The sequence below is a fragment of the Manis javanica genome, chromosome Y, assembly GCF_040802235.1.
Source record: "Manis javanica isolate MJ-LG chromosome Y, MJ_LKY, whole genome shotgun sequence".
Lineage (NCBI taxonomy): Eukaryota > Metazoa > Chordata > Mammalia > Pholidota > Manidae > Manis > Manis javanica.
In genome coordinates this window covers 3,375,201-3,390,627 of record NC_133175.1, presented here as the reverse complement: position 1 = coordinate 3,390,627, position 15,427 = coordinate 3,375,201, and the positions used below count along the sequence as shown (strand labels likewise).

At 43.0% G+C, this 15,427-nt stretch overlaps 1 protein-coding gene across 3 annotated transcripts in view; it reads left to right on the top strand.

The window, feature by feature from the left end:
- The first annotated feature begins 971 nt into the window (after positions 1-971).
- Positions 972-15,427, top strand: part of LOC118966927 (OTU domain-containing protein 4-like) — a 96,684-nt gene continuing 82,228 nt past the window's right edge. For 2 of the 3 annotated variants that reach the window (XR_012127612.1, XM_037004804.2), the window contains exons 1-2: positions 972-1,130; positions 13,609-13,692. Coding sequence is in view for 1 of the 3 variants with exons in the window: in XM_037004804.2 (XP_036860699.2) it covers positions 972-1,130; positions 13,609-13,692 (243 nt within the window). In the remaining 2 variants the exon portion in view is untranslated. The remainder of the gene's footprint in view (positions 1,131-13,608; positions 13,693-15,427) is intronic. The other variant, XR_012127613.1, reaches the window with a different exon arrangement.

The window sequence follows — 15,427 nt, the reverse complement described above, 5'->3', positions numbered from 1 at the left end:
TCGTCCTGCACGGTGCCAGTTCAAGGAGCCTTCGTCAATTAGCTCTGTTTTCTGCTTAAGCCATAAGCTTCCTCCACGGAAACGCCAGGAGGGGCTGCGGGGAGGGGAGCAGACAGGTGCGCTCTCTGTTCGGGAGGACACCAAGGGCCGACCTAGCCGCCGCTGCGTCCCTGGCAACTCCACGCACGCGTGCGCACTCCTCTCGGACTCGCGGGGCGGGCGGTGGCCCAGAGGGAGGGGCCGTGCGGGAGGCGCGCGCAGAGCGCCGAGAGTTGGTTCGCGGAGACCCTCGGCCTCCTGGGAGACACGGTGCCGAGGCAGCTCGAGGTCGTCTGTGCGCTGGCGCCGCCCGCGCTGTAGGGACTTGTAGTCCGCGTGCCTCCCGGCGCCTTCCCCAAGTAGGCGGGTCCGCGCTTCCCCGCCGACTTCCTGCCGCTGCCGAAACTACACCTCCCGCCATCCTCTCCGCTGTCGAGCCTGAAGCGGAAACAAATTGTGGGCTGCGAGGGTGCTGCCCTCCGCAGGGCGCCGCAGCCCGCTCGCCGCCCCTCCTGCGTCCTCCTGCGAGGTAGGGAAACGAAAGCCGCGTCTTTCTCTTGGGGCTTCATCGGCTCCCAATGGGAGGAGCGCGCGGGGGAACGTAGACCTCGCTTTACCTGAGTCAGCCCGGCGCTCGAGAGTCGCGCGTGTCTCCTCACCTCACACCAGTCGGGTCGGGGAAACGTGTGTGCGACGACCCCCGGCCGGGCCTGTTCCTGAGCCGGGCAGCGAGGCCACCGGGAAGTGACCGCACTCTCGGGGTCTCTTTTAATTTCCCCCTGGTTCTCCCTGGTCCCGTGGCGCGCGCTCGTGCTCCCAACCATGCATTAGGCAGGCCTTCCCTATGCGCGGGGAGAGCGCGGACCGCCGCCAGCCCGAGGCCGGGGCTCGAGGAGCCCGCGGCGCGCCCGGCCTGCAGCAGGACCCACAACATGGAGGCCGCCGTCAGCACCCGAGACGGCGGGGACCAGGGCGCCGCGGGGTGCCGCGAGGACGCGACGTCCATGGACGCCTATCTGCGGAAACCGGGCTTGTATGGGAAAATGGTCTCCAAGGACGGGTCGTGCCTGTTCCTGGCCGTGGCGGAGCAGGTAACGGGGCAAGGAGGGCCTGTGAGGTGAGCGTCGGGGCCGGGTGGGAAGGCGGCGGCGGGCCGCTGTCCGGCCACGCACGTCCGGCGCTGCGCGTGGCCCCGCTGTCGTCACAGCGGCGCACGGTAGCGCCGGATCGGGACTCTGCCCTGGGTCTGGAAGCTGAAAATCGAAACTTAAAAACCCGTAAATTAACTGGGTGGCGTCCCTCCTGCTGAAGAGGTAATGAGGGCAACCTGTGAGGCCTGTTCAGGACTTTGCAGTTCGTGGATTGCTGGGGACTTGACGAGATATTTCCCCATTCTCTTCCGCATTCACCGTCGGCGTTCACACCAGTAAATCAAATGTCTACTAGAGGCGGCAGTGCGCCAGACTTCACTCGCAGAACTTAATTTTTTTCTCCTACTGCACTTTGGAGTGTCGGGTAGTCAAGCTTGCCGAGGTCCCCTTGAATCAGGAGGGGATAAATGTGCAGTTGGTAAAGCTAGCCTTGTAAACATTCAGAATGTATTAAAAGAGTTGTCTTTGAATAGAGCCCACACTTTATTTTTCTCCGTAAGGCAGTATACAGGTGTAGTAAGAGCAATTTACTGTTTTGGCTTGTTGGTAGTGGACAAAGTATATACGGGTGTTCCCTGGGCCTTTCTTGACCGAGTTTTTCCTACAGGATGGTTAGAATCACATTCTAACACGGTTGCTCGGGACGTGTTTTTGATTTTTGTTTGTAAGAGAGCTTATTCCATGTTATGTAACACTGTGCAGTTGGTAGGTATACAGAAAAAACAAACAAAAAACAAGCTGATCCTATATTGAAGAACAGCTGCTGAAATTAAATAACAGGGTAAAAGTTTCACGTTACTGCCCTGGTGTGTATTGCATACATACCTTTCACAGTTCGCCATTCTTTGCCTTAAGATACACCCCTTTTCTCCTCTCATGTAGAGTTTTTATGTTTCTGTTTTTCTCACTTTTTTTGAAGGCTAATTAGCTTTGAAGTTTTCTGTTTGTGAGTAAATGTTTTACTTAACATCTGCAGACCCAGTCTATTCTCATTTTTCTTCAACATCAAAAGTCCAGCCAATGTTTTCACATCCCTGGAAAATTTTTTTTTTTTTCAAACTAGGAGTTGATTGAGTTGGTACAAACCTTTGCATTATGTTACAGGCATTACCATTCAAATATTATAAAGCTCCCCAAATCGAGCTTTTTCAGTTCATTAGATTTCTCTCATTTTTAGAAATTAAGGACGTTCCATTGTTCTTGTGGGATATGTTCACACACCCACCCTACTCTTTACTATTAGTAGATAAACAATCTGTTCCATTTGTGAATTTTCTGTATCTCCATCTGTGCTGTTTCCTCAGCGTCAGGCTGCCTGGCCCCAGCACCTTTAGAAGCAGAGTAAATTCCCCGTTTATACAGACTATTAGCTGTAGCAAGAGTGGTAAGGAGGTAGAAAGGAATAGAAATATCTGAAATTGCAAATTACCAGGTCCTCCTGTGTCTGATTTCAGTATTACTAGCTGTAGATAATTGGTGAACTTGATTAAGCGGAAGCCTCTGTTACTGTAGTGGGATCTCTGTTTTTAAGTAGAGAGGCAAGAGCTCGTTAACACTAAGCACTCAACATCAGATAACACATTTTATTGTTATCTTGTGGGTGGATTTAAGTTAGGTGCAAGAGAATACCTCCTCCAATTAAGCCACTCTTGATGTTTTTGTATACTGAGTTTAGAAAGCTCAATACCATAAATTCTGGGGCAGGACACCTCGTCTGTAGATGAGGACTGTGTGTATAGCCCTCAACGTCAAAGGCAAAGTTTGTGTTTGCGCATGTGTGGGCGAGGGGGGTAACACTAACCTCAGCCTGCCCTTTAAAAATAAGTACAAAGGCTTTACTTTTCTGCCAACAATTTCTCCAGCATTAAAATAATTTATTGTGTCTAACAAAGAGTCAGAATGAGCAATCTGAAGGACAGTCTTGGTTGGGGAGAGGAGACTGGAATTAGGGGTAGTCTTTACCCCCAAATTACTTGATTTAGTTAGGCCCTTCCCTTTTTACACTCTGCAGGAGGCCTGACCTGAATCAGCTCTGTGGCCATGGAGCTAAAAATAGGACACACTTAGGGATTTGCTAAAGCAGTGTCTCTCAGCCTTTCCCAGTGCTTTATCGCTATCTTGTTGAAAGTAAAGACTGAAAGTCTCCTACCTCTAGGTTATTTTCAAGTATATAAAAATTTGCAAATATATTTTTCATTCCATTTGCATTCTTCGTGAGTGTCCTTGAACTTGTGCAGTGCTATACGTTTTAAACAGTTGTCATGTAACCTTGCTTCTGTTGTAGTGCTTGGCTTTGTAAAGCACTAGCCCCCCATTCTTCATGGAGGTTTTTGAGAGTTTTGCTTCTGAGTAAAAGGTTCATATTTCATGTGCAAATAACGTCTTCGTTAAAAGTGGAGAAAAGATGAGATAGGCCTGTCATTGTTTTTGACAGGAAATAAGCATTTTTCACTTCTGCCTGCCACCTGTTGCTAGGTAGATGGCTTTAAGACCAGCTTCCCTTTGCTAATGGTAGGAAAGCCCTATCAGATGACCCTGTGGTTTACTCCAACTAGTAATACCCTGATTCATATAGTCTAGGTATGTCTAACATATCTTCTGTGAAAGAAGGTGTTGCTAAACGTTATTTGTTGAATTGGCAAAAAAAAATTGTGTGGTGGTTATTTTTACATGGGGAGAGCCCTTCCAGTGCAGGATGCTTTCTCATTGTTCCCAAGGTAGCATGGGGCTACATCCAGGTTGAAAGCCAGCTAGTATATTGAAAACGAACTCATTGCAAACCTCAGCTAGCGCGTCTTCCGTATATCTCAATGGAAAGGGACATAACTGGCTGTCAAGAGAGTTGTCCTGTTGGTTCTGTGGGTGTAAATGAGCCTTGGCTGTGGAAGACCAGCAGTCGGAGATCCCCTTTTCTCTGCTTACGCTGAACATAAGGTTAAGTCACTCAGCTGGAGCTGTAACTTTTAAAGTTACTTGATATTAATGGAAAATCCCAAGGATCCTTTTTTTTTTTTTGAGAGGGCATCTCATTTATTGATCAAATGGTTGTTAATAACAATAAAATTCTGTATAGGGGGGTCAATGCTTAATGTACAATCATTAATCCATCTCAAGCCTAACTCTTGTCAGTCTCCAGTCTTCTGAAGCATAACGAACAAGTTCTTACATGGTGAACGAATTCTTACATAGTGAATAAATTCTTACATGGTGAACAGTACAAGGGCATTCATCAGAGAAACTTTCGGTTTTGATCACGCATTATGAACTATAAACAATCAGGTCAAATATGAATATTCATTTGATTTTTATACTTGATATATGTTGATCCCACATTTCTCCCTTTATTATTATTATTATTTTTATTTTTAATAAAATGCTGAAGTGGTAGGTAGATGCAAGATAAAGGGTAGAAAACAGTTTAGTGTTGTAGGAGAGCAATTGTAGATGATCAGGTGTGTGCCTGTAGACTATGTGTTAATCCAAGCTAGACAAGGGCAATAAACCATCCACGGATGCAGAAGATTTCTCTCAAAGCAGGGGGGATGAGGCTCTGAGCCTCACCTCTGTTGATCCCCAATTTCTCACCTGATGGCCCCCCTGCGACTGTGCCTGTCTTAGGTTGTTCCTCCTTTGAGGAATCTTACCCGTCTCTGGCTAACCAGTCATCTTCCGGGGCCATACAGGGAAATGTAAAGTTCCCTGTATGGTAAGTGAGAAAGAAGCCATATTGTTTGAAAAGGTTAGCTTTTTACTTCTCTGCAGATTTATGCCCTGTGGCTTCTGTGCCAAGCACTTGTCTCGAGGTATCTTTACCACCTGGAGGAATTATGATACTCGGTGACTTCGATATGAGGCACGAATTCTATTTAAGGGTTGTAATTAGGAAGGAAGAAGAAAAGCTATAGAGGTAGCGTATGGAAGAAAACATGGGAAAATTGATTATTTCTTTGACATATCTTTTTGTAGAGTACCTTAAGTATGTATAGGTTTTAAACTACTAATTTGTACACACATATTAACATAATAGGAATACAGTGACATAAACAAAGCAAATCTATAATTACCATCCATCTCCAGTGAAGCCAAGAAAACCATTTAGGCACCCTAGGCATTTGTGAAAATTTGTCTATGATATGATGGATATTGTCCAACTGTACTTGAACAGTCTGAGAGAAATCAGACAAATTAAAGCAGCCCATTTCTGGAATCTGTTCACCTCCCATATGTCCTTTTAACGGTAGATAGTCTATAGTCATAAGATTTTGGAGTGCTACAACTTGCACCCCTCCCAACTCCTGGTTGAGTTCCAACAGTACACATCCGGTCAAATTCCTTGTCTCACTGTATGCACATGCCAGCCTAGACATCTCCCTCCTCATTCCAATGGCAAGTCCAGGAAACGGTGGGGTGGATGCAGCCATGACCTCAGCATCGTCCGGATCCCTTTGGAGCCTTTTTGATGATCATCCCCTGGCACGAGTCCTCCAGAGAGTGCTGATGCCGGAAGCTCCTCCTCATATCGTATCTTAGTTCATTTTCTGGGTATCCAAGCTAGGCCTTGATCTTCTGCATAGTAACAAACAGACCCTTTGCCCACACTTTGACATGCCCTCTGTACCACTGTGCAGAACTCATTGGAGGTCAGCACACAGGGACTCCTTTTATTTTTTATTTTTTTATTATTAAGAGAAAGGAATATCAGAAAAGAGTACCTCCATAGCTGATCATCTGACACCCTTTAAGTGATCAACATTAAGAATATTTAAAGCATGCATTGATCTTTCATTTACCAATAGTTTTATCCTATCAAGGAGTAACCCCCCTTTTCTTTCTTTCTTTCTTTTTTTTTTTTAATCTTTAATCTACACTTACATGAAGAGTACTATGTTTACTATGCTCTCCCCTATATCAGGTCCCCCCTAACAACCACATTACGGTTACTGTCCATCAGCTTAGCAGAATGTTGTAGAATCCCTACTTGTCCTCTCTGTGTTGTGCAGCCCACCCTCCCCTTTCTCCCTCCCCCCCATGCATGCTAATCTTAATACCCCCATTCTGCTTCCCCCCCTTATCCCTCCCTGCCCACCCATCCTCCCCAGTTCCTTTCCCTTTGGTACCTGTTAGTCCATTTTTGGGTTCTGTAATTCTGCTGCTGTTTTGTTCCTTCAGTTTTTCCTTTGTTCTTATACTCCTCAGATGAGTGAAATGATTTGGTATTTCTCTTTCTCCGCTTGGCTTATTTCACTGAGCATAATACTCTCCAGCTCCATCCATGTTGCTGCAAATGTTTGGATTTTTCCACTTCTTATGGCTGAGTAGTATTCAGTTGTGTATATGTACCACATCTTCTTTATCCATTCATCTACCGATGGACATTTAGGTTGCTTCCAATTCTTGGCTATTGTAGATAGTGCTGTGATAAACATAGGGGTGCATCTGTCTTTCTCAAACTTGACTACTGCGTTCTTAGGGTACATTCCTAGGAGTGGAATTCCTGGGTCAAATGGTAGGTCTGTTTTGAGCATTTTGATGAACCTCCAAACTGCTTTCCACAATGGTTGAACTAATTTACATTCCCACCAGCAGTGTAGGAGGGTTCCCCTTTCTCCACAGCCTCGCCAACATTTGTTGTTGTTTGTCTTTTGGATGGAAGCTATCCTTACTGGTGTAAGGTGATACCTCATTGTAGTTTTAATTTGCATTTCTCTGATAATTAGCGATGTGGAGCATCTTTTCATGTGTCTGTTGGCCATCTGTATTTCTTTTTTAGAGAACTGTCTGTTCAGTTCCTCTGCCGATTTTTTAATTGGGTTATTTGTTTTTTGTTTGTTGAGGCGTGTGAGCTCTTTATATATTTTGGATGTCAAGCCTTTATCGGATCTGTCATTTTCAAATATATTCTCCCATACTGTAGGGTTCCTTTTTGTTCTATTTATGGTGTCTTTTGCTGTACAGAAGGTTTTCAGCTTAATATAGTCCCACTTGCTCATTTTTGCTGTTATTTTCCTTGCACGGGGAGATATGTTCAAGAAAAGGTCACTCATGATTATGTCTAAGAAGTTTTTGCCTATGTTTTTTTCCAAGAATTTAATGGTTTCCTGACTTACATTCAGATCTTTGATCCATTTTGAGTTTACCTTTGTATATGGGGTTAGACAATGGTCCAGTTTCATTCTCCTACATGTAGCTGTCCAGTTTTTCCAACACCATCTGTTGAAGTGACTGTCATTTTGCCATTGTATGTCCTTGGCTCCTTTATCAAATATTAATTGACCATATTTGTTTGGGGTAATGTCTGGAGTCTCTAATCTGTTCCACTGGTCTGTCGCTCTGTTCTTGTGCCAGTACCAAATTGTCTTGATTACTATGGCTTTGTAGCAGAGCTTGAAGTTGGGGAGTGAGATTCCCCCTACTTTATTCATTTTTCAGTATTGCTTTGGCTATTCAGGGTCTGTGGTGTTTCCATATGAGTTTTTGAATTATTTGTTCCAATTCATTGAAGAATGTTGGTGGTAATTTGAGAGGGATTGCATCAAATCTGTATATTGCTTTGGGCAGGATGGCCATTTTGACGATATTAATTCTTCCTAGCCATGAGCAGGGGATGAGTTTCCATTTATTAGTGTCCCCTTTAATTTCTCTTAAGAGTGACTTGTAGTTTTCAGAGTATAAGTCTTTCACTTCTTTGGTTAGGTTTATTCCTAGGTGTTTTATTCTTTTTGATGCAATGGTGAATGGAATTGTTTTCCTGATTTCTCTTTCTATTGGTTCATTGTTAGTGTATAGGAAAGCTACAGATTTCTGTGTGTTAATTTTGTATCCTGCAACTTTGCTGTATTCCGATATCAGTTCTAGTAGTTTTGGAGTGGAGTCTTTAGGGTTTTTTATCTACAGTATCATATCATCTGTAAATAGTGACAGTTTAACTTCATCTTTACCAATCTGGATTCCTTGTATTTCTTTGTTTTGTCTGATTGCCGTGGCTAGGACCTCCAGTACTATGTTAAATAACAGTGGGGAGAGTGGGCATCCCTGTCTAGTTCCTGATTTCAGAGGAAATGCTTTCAGCTTCTCGCTATTCAGTATAATGTTGGCTGTGGGTTCATCATATATGGCCTTTATTATGTTGAGGAACTTGCCCTCTATTCCCATTTTGCTGAGAGTTTTTATCATGAATGGATGTTGAATTTTGTCAAATGCTTTTTCAGCATCTATGGAGATGATCATATGGTTTTTGTCTTTCCTTTTGTTGATGCTGGTGAATGATGTGGATGGATTTTCGAATGTTGTACCATCCTCGCATCCCTGGGATGAATCCCACTTGGTTATGGTGTATGATCCTTTTTATATACTGTTGAATTCTGTTTGCTAAAATTTTGTTGAGTATTTTTGCATCTACATTCATCAGGGATATTGGTCTGTAATTTTCTTTTTTGGTGGGGTCTTTGCCTGGTTTAGGTATTAGTGTGATGTTGGCTTCATAGAATGAGTTTGGGAGTATTCCCTCTTCTTCTATTTTTTGGAACACTTTAAGGAGAATGGGTATTATATCTTCTCTCTTTGTCTGATAAAATTCCGAGGTAAATCCATCCGGCCCCGGGGTTTTGTTCTTGGGTAGTTTTTTGAGTACCGTTTCAATTTCTTTGCTCATAATTGGTTTAGCTATTGTGTTTCTTCCTTTGTCAGTCTGGGGAGGTTGTATTTTTCTAGGAAATTGTCCATTTCTTCCAGGTTTTCCAGCTTGTTGGCATATAGGTTTTCATAGTAGTCTTTAATAATTCTTTGTATTTCTGTGGAGTCTGTCGTGATTTTTCCATTCTCATTTCTGATTATGTTGATTTGTGTTAATTCTCTTTTTCTCTTAATAAGTTGGGCTAGAGGCTTATCTATTTTGTTTATTCTCTGTTGTTGTCATTTGTTTCTGTATATTCCTTGATCTCTATTTTGATTTGTTCATTGATCAATTGATTATTTAGTAGCATGTTGTTAAGCCTCCATGTGTTTGTGAGCCTTTTTGTTTTCTTTGTAGAATTTATTTCTACTTTTATACCTTTGTGGTCTGAAAAATTGGTTGGTAGAATTTCAATATTTTGGAATTTACTGAGGCTTTTTGTGAGCTAGTATGTGGTCTATTCTGGAGAATGTTCCATGTGCACTTGAGAAGAATGTATATCCTGTTGCTTTTGGATGTAGAGTTCTATAGATGTCTATTAAGTCCATCTCTTCTAGGGTGTTGTTCAGTGCCTGTGTGTCCTTATTTTCTGCCCGGTGGATCTGTCCTTTGGGGTGAGTGGTGTGTTGACGTCCTCTAGAATGAAGGCATTGCAGTCTATTTCCCTCTTTAGTTCTGTTAGTATTTGCTTCACAAATGCTGGTGCTCCTGTGTTGGGTCCATATATATTTAGAATGGTTATATCCTCTTGTTGGACTGAGCCCTTTATCATTATGTAGTATCGTTCTTTATCTCTTGTTACTTTCTTTGTTTTGAAGTCTGTTTTGTCTGATATTAGTACTGCAACCCCTGCTTTCTTCTCACTGTTGTTTGCCTGAAATATGCTTTTCCATCCCTTGGCTTTTAGTCTATGCTTGTCTTTGGTTTTAAGGTTAGTTTCTTGTAAGCAGCGTATAGATGGGTCTTGCTTTTTTATCCATTCTATTACTCTGTGTCTTTTGATTGGTGCATTAAGTCCATTTACATTTAGGGTGACTATTGAGAGATATGTACTTGTTGCCATTGCAGGCTTTAGATTCGTGGTTACCAAAGGTTCAAGGTTAGCTTCTTTAGTATCTTACTGCCTAAGTTAGCTCGCTTATTGAGCTGTTATATACACTGTCTGGAGATTCTTTTTTTCTCTCCCTTCTTATTCCTCCTCCATTCTTTATATCTTGTGTGTTTTGTTCTGTGCTCTTTTTAGGAGTGCTCCCATCTAGAGAAGTCCCCGTAGGATGCCCTGTAGAGGTGGGTTGTGGGAAGCAAATTCCCTCAGCTTTTGCTTGTCTGGGAATTGTGTAATCCCGCCATCATATTTAAATGATAGTCGTGCTGGATACAGTATCCTTGGTTCAAGGCCCTTCTGTTTCATTGCATTAAATGTACCATGCCATTCTCTTCTGGCCTGTAGCGTTTCTGTTGAGAAGTCTGATGTTAGCCTGATGGGTTTTTCTTTATAGGTGACCTTTTTCTCTCTAGCTGCCTTTAAAACTCTTTCCTTGTCCTTTGTCCGTGCCATTTTAATTATTATGTGTCCTGGTGTTGTCCTCCTTGGATCCTTTCTGTTGGGGGTTCTGTGTAATTCCATGGTCTGTTCAATTATTTCCTCCCCCAGTTTGGGGAGGTTTTCAGCAATTATTTCTTCAAAGAGACTTCCTATCCCTTTTCCTCTCTCTTCTTCTGGTACCCCTATAATATGAATATTATTCCTTTTGGTTTGGTCACATAGTTCTCCTAGTGTTGTTTCATTCCTGGAGATCCTTTTCTCTCTCTCTATGTCAGTTTCTATATGTTCTTGCTCTCTGGCTTTTATTCCTTCAATGGCCTCTTGCATCTTATCCATTCTGCTTATAAATCCTTCCAGGGTTTGTTTCACTTCTGTGGTCTCCTTCCTGACATCTGTGATCTCCCTCCGGACTTCATCCCATTGCTCTTGAATTTTTCTCTGCTTCTCATCCCATTGGTCTTGTATTTTTCTCTGCATCTCTGTCAGCATGTTCATGATTTTTATTTTGCATTCTTTTTCAGGAGGACTGGTTAGGTCTGTCTCCTTCTCAGGTGTTGTCTCTGTGATCTTTGTCTGCCTGTAGTTTTGCCTTTTCATGGTGATATAGTTTGCAGACCTGGTATGAGTGACGGCTGGAAGAGCTTCCCTTCTTGTTGGTTTGTGGCCTTCCTCTCCTGGGAGAATATCGACCTCTACTGGCTTATGCTTGTCAACTGTGCACAGACAGGGCTTCTGCTACCTGCCTGTTTGCTATGGAGTTTATCTCCACTGTTGCTGTGGGCGTGGCCTGGCTGGGGTTGCTCCTCTAAATTGGTGGAGCCCCGTTGGATGGGGAGCAGCCAGGAGGCTATTTTTCTCCATAAGGGGCCTCTGTGCTCCCTGTTGCCCAGGGGGTTAGAGTGCCCAGAGATCCCCAGATTCCCTTCCTCTGGTCTAAGTGTCCTGTCCTTCCCCTTTAAGACTTCCAAAAAGCACTCTCCAAACCAAAACAACAACAGCAACAATGAGAGAGGGAACAGAAAAAAAAAAAGGAAAAAACACGTGATTTTTTTTTTTTTTTGTCCTCATCCGCCGGTCCAAGGCACCCGCTCACTGGTCCTGCTGCCCTGCCTCCCTAGCACCGGGGTCCCTTTCCCTTCAAGGCTTCCAAAAAGCACCCTCCCACCGGTCCCGCAGGGAAAAACATGCGATATTCTTTGTCTTCAGGTGCCGGTCCCAGGCACCCTCTCACCGGTCCTGCTGCTCTGCCTCCCTAGCACCGGGGTCCCTGTCCCTTTAAGGCTTCCAAGAAGCACTCACCAAAAAGAGAAAATTAAAAAAAGGGGAAAAACGTGCGATTTCCTCTGTCCTCAGGCACCGTTCTCAGGCACCTGCCCACCAGTCCCACAGGGAAAAACGTGCAATATTCTTTGTCCTCAGGTGCCAGTCCCAGGCACCCGCTCACCGGTCCTGCTGCTCTGACTTCCTAGCACCAGGGTCCCTGTCCCTTTAAGGCTTCCAAAAAGCACTCACCAAAAAGAGAAAAAAAAAGGGGAAAAACGCGTGATTTCCTCCGTCCTTAGGCGCTGGTCTCATGCACCCGCCCTCTGTCCCGCAGGGTAAAACACGGGATAGTCTTTGTCCTCAGGTGCCGGTCCCAGGCACCTGCTCATCAGTCCTGCCACCCTGCCTCCCTAGCACCGGAGTCCCTGTCCCTTTAAGGGTTCCAAAAAGCACTCGCCAGAAAGAGAATAAAAAAAAGGGGAAAAGCGCATGATTTCCTCCGTCCTCAGGTGACGGTCTCAGGCACCTGCCCACCGGTCCCGTAGGGAAAAACGCGCGATCTTTGCCCTCAGGCGCCGGTCCCAGGCACCGCTCACCGGTCCCGCTGCCCTGCCTCCCTAGCAACGGGGTCCCTGTCCCTTTAAGGTTTCCAAAAAGCACTCGCCAAAAAAAAAAAACAAAAAACTGCTCCAATTTCTTTCCACCCCCTGGGAGCCGGGGGTAGGGGCGCTCGGGTCCCGCCGTGCCGGGGCTTGTATCTTACCCCCTTCGCAAGGTGCTGGGTTCTTGTATGTGTGGATGTGGTCTGGATGTTGTCCTGTGTCTTCTGGTCTCTATTTTAGGAAGAGTTTTGTTTGTTATATTTTCATAGCTCTATGTATTGGGAGGAGATTTCCACTGCTCTACTCACGCCGCCATCTTGGCTCCCCCAAGGATCCTTTTTAGTAGTTTGAGATGTGGTTATTTTAAATGCCCCAGGTTTTTTTTTCACTCCCACCATGACCCTTTAGTGGCATCAGGTACACCTTCACTGGAGATACCTAGTAATAGGAAATTATTTTAATCTCCTCTTTTAAGCATGGCAGTTAAAAATATTGGAGGCTAGCCAGAGGACTCCTGATAGTTTTAAATCAAAACTTTGGAATTCAGAGACAGAATGCCAGTAAGTTATCCTTTTGTTGAACTAGTTTAACAAAAGAATACAGAGTCTACAAAGTGAGAGAATTTGGATCATCACTGTAGTGTGACCTAGTCTGGGTAGTGCTTTAAGAAAAGATTTTGGGCGTAAGTGCAAGTTTCAAGGCTGTTGGGATGACAACACACAGCAACATGTTTGTATCCTATGTGCTGCCTATTTGGATGTTCTTTCAAGATTCACTGAAGTCTGACAACTGAGGATTTAAGAATACAAGGATTAATTTTTGTGAAACCGCAGTGGACTTAAATTTCTACATCAGGCAAGTAATTCAAAATTCCTGGGAAAAAGGAATCTTACAGGCTTAAAGAATCAAAGAGATTTCCTGTTGAAGTTGCCTCTTCTCTTTTCCATCCAGCATAGGACGATGCTAAGCACTGTGTAACAGGGATTCTGCTAGCCCTGCTTTGTGAAGAGCAGACTTACCGCAGAGGGCTGGCCTAGAAAGTGTCTTAAGTTGACAAAGGTTTCCTTAAAGGGAGTGATGTAGTGACCTGAAGGAGAAATGGTAATAAGCTGTTACAGAATGACATCTGACTTAAGAAGTACTACTGTTCGTATATGTTACATTATTTCTGTAGTTAGAGGAAGAGTTGGGAATGTAAAGATCTAGAAATTATGGAAAGGGTAGTGGAGACTGATGTCCGTTGGTTGTGAGGTTGTCTTGGGTGTGAAAGAAGACACTGGGTTGTAACTCAAGTCCTCGTTTACCAAAATGCTTAATAACTTTTTTTTTTCTTAGGTATTGCACTCTCAGTCTTGCCATGTTGAAGTCAGAATGGCCTGTATTCACTATCTTCAAGAGAACAGAGAGAAATTTGAAGAGGTAGTTTGTAATTTTAAACATAGAATGATGTTGTGACTTGCACTTACATTTCAGCTTTTATAAGTGGTCTGGTGGGAATTGCACAGGCTGGCTCTTACTGTAGGTTATGAAAATAACCCTTATAAAAAAAGAACTGTTTTATTGAATTCAAATCCAGTTATATTCCTTTGTGATTTGTTTTTAGTCCATTTTGTGGTATTCATTTATTCAGACATTTAGAAATCATATGACAGATGAGAGACACCGCGCTGTGGAGGATGGAAGGATAACTTGGGCAGGATCCTTACATACAAAGAGTGTGCTTCGTCTGACATGGTCAGGGAATTGGGTGTTGGGGCTAATAGTTTTCTGTGATTGTTATCCTGGCTATGAATTTAAAAACCTTCAGTATTGGAGTATAAAAAATATGCTGCATACAGCTAATACTGAACCTTTAATTTTATCAGAAGGCACATACAGGTTTCTAATTTTTGACGTTCATCATCGTGAGTCACATGTCATAACACTGTACTTATGTAAATAATGATTAATAGTTAATAAGGCATAGTATAACAACTTCTCTAATTTTCTTTGTACTGCATAGTAGGCTGTGAAATAAGATGCCACAGTGGCCTATTTTCATTTCACCTCAAGCCTTATAGGATTTACTTGTTGGTACTATGACCTAGAATTATGTCATATGAACATGACAACTTCCAATGGTATTTTGCCCCACTGAATGTCAAAAGAACATTGGCACTTCACCTGTCAAATGTTATAATTGACTTATTTGCAAATAGATCCTAGTTTGAATATGCTCTTGAGTTGGTATTGCTGCTATATTCAAGTGAAATATTATTACTGGTAATGTTTTCTTGGGTGCCATGTTATATGATGGACATGTAATTTATTCCAGGAAGTAGAGTTACCTGCTTGATTAGGAAATTCGAGAACTTGTTTTATAAAAAAACAAAACAAAATTGGTAGTGCGGAAGCTAGATGAGAGAGTATTAGGGTGTGGTGGTAGGTAGGTGGTAGAGGAGGGGGAGGAGAGGTGGAGCAGTCTATAAGTATTTGAGAACTTAAAAGTAAATTAATCACTATTGATGGCCCCAGTTGTGGAAATTCATTTGTGTTGACAGTAGTGGAAATTGCCAATATCAGTTGAGTGTTTACTATGTGCCAGTCTTTGTTTAAGTGCTTTGCATGTATTTACTTAACCCTTACATTCTTAGGAGGTGTGATCAGAAGTTGAAAGTTCTAAGGGGGAAAGTTCCATTTTCCTTACAATAGGGACCTTTAATAGTTTTCCTTGGGCAGAACTGGAAAAGGCTGTCATGGGAGTTAGGGGTGTAACTTGTTACTCACATGTAGTCAGGGCCTGCCTAGCTGGATACTTTCTGATTATAAAGGAGAATCTCAGATTGGATGCAGGTTTGTGTCAGAACACCATTTAGGTGTCTTCCAACTTTAAGTGATATTGTGGTTTTTTTTTTAAAGTCTGTAAATAAATTTATTTCACTTTTAAATAATCATTTACAGACTCTCTTTTAAGTCTGCAAATACAGAACAGTAGCTTCTGATTGGTGGGTATTTAAAATATGTAGTTATTTTGTGTGGAAACTTAAGGTAACTTTTGGGAATTTGACAGTGTATGATTTGTAAAAGAAGTAATTTCTATCTTAAAAAGTCCATGGGTGTTTAAAAGATTTTTATAGACTGGGGGGGGGTGTACTTTAATGTTTTTAAGTGTATC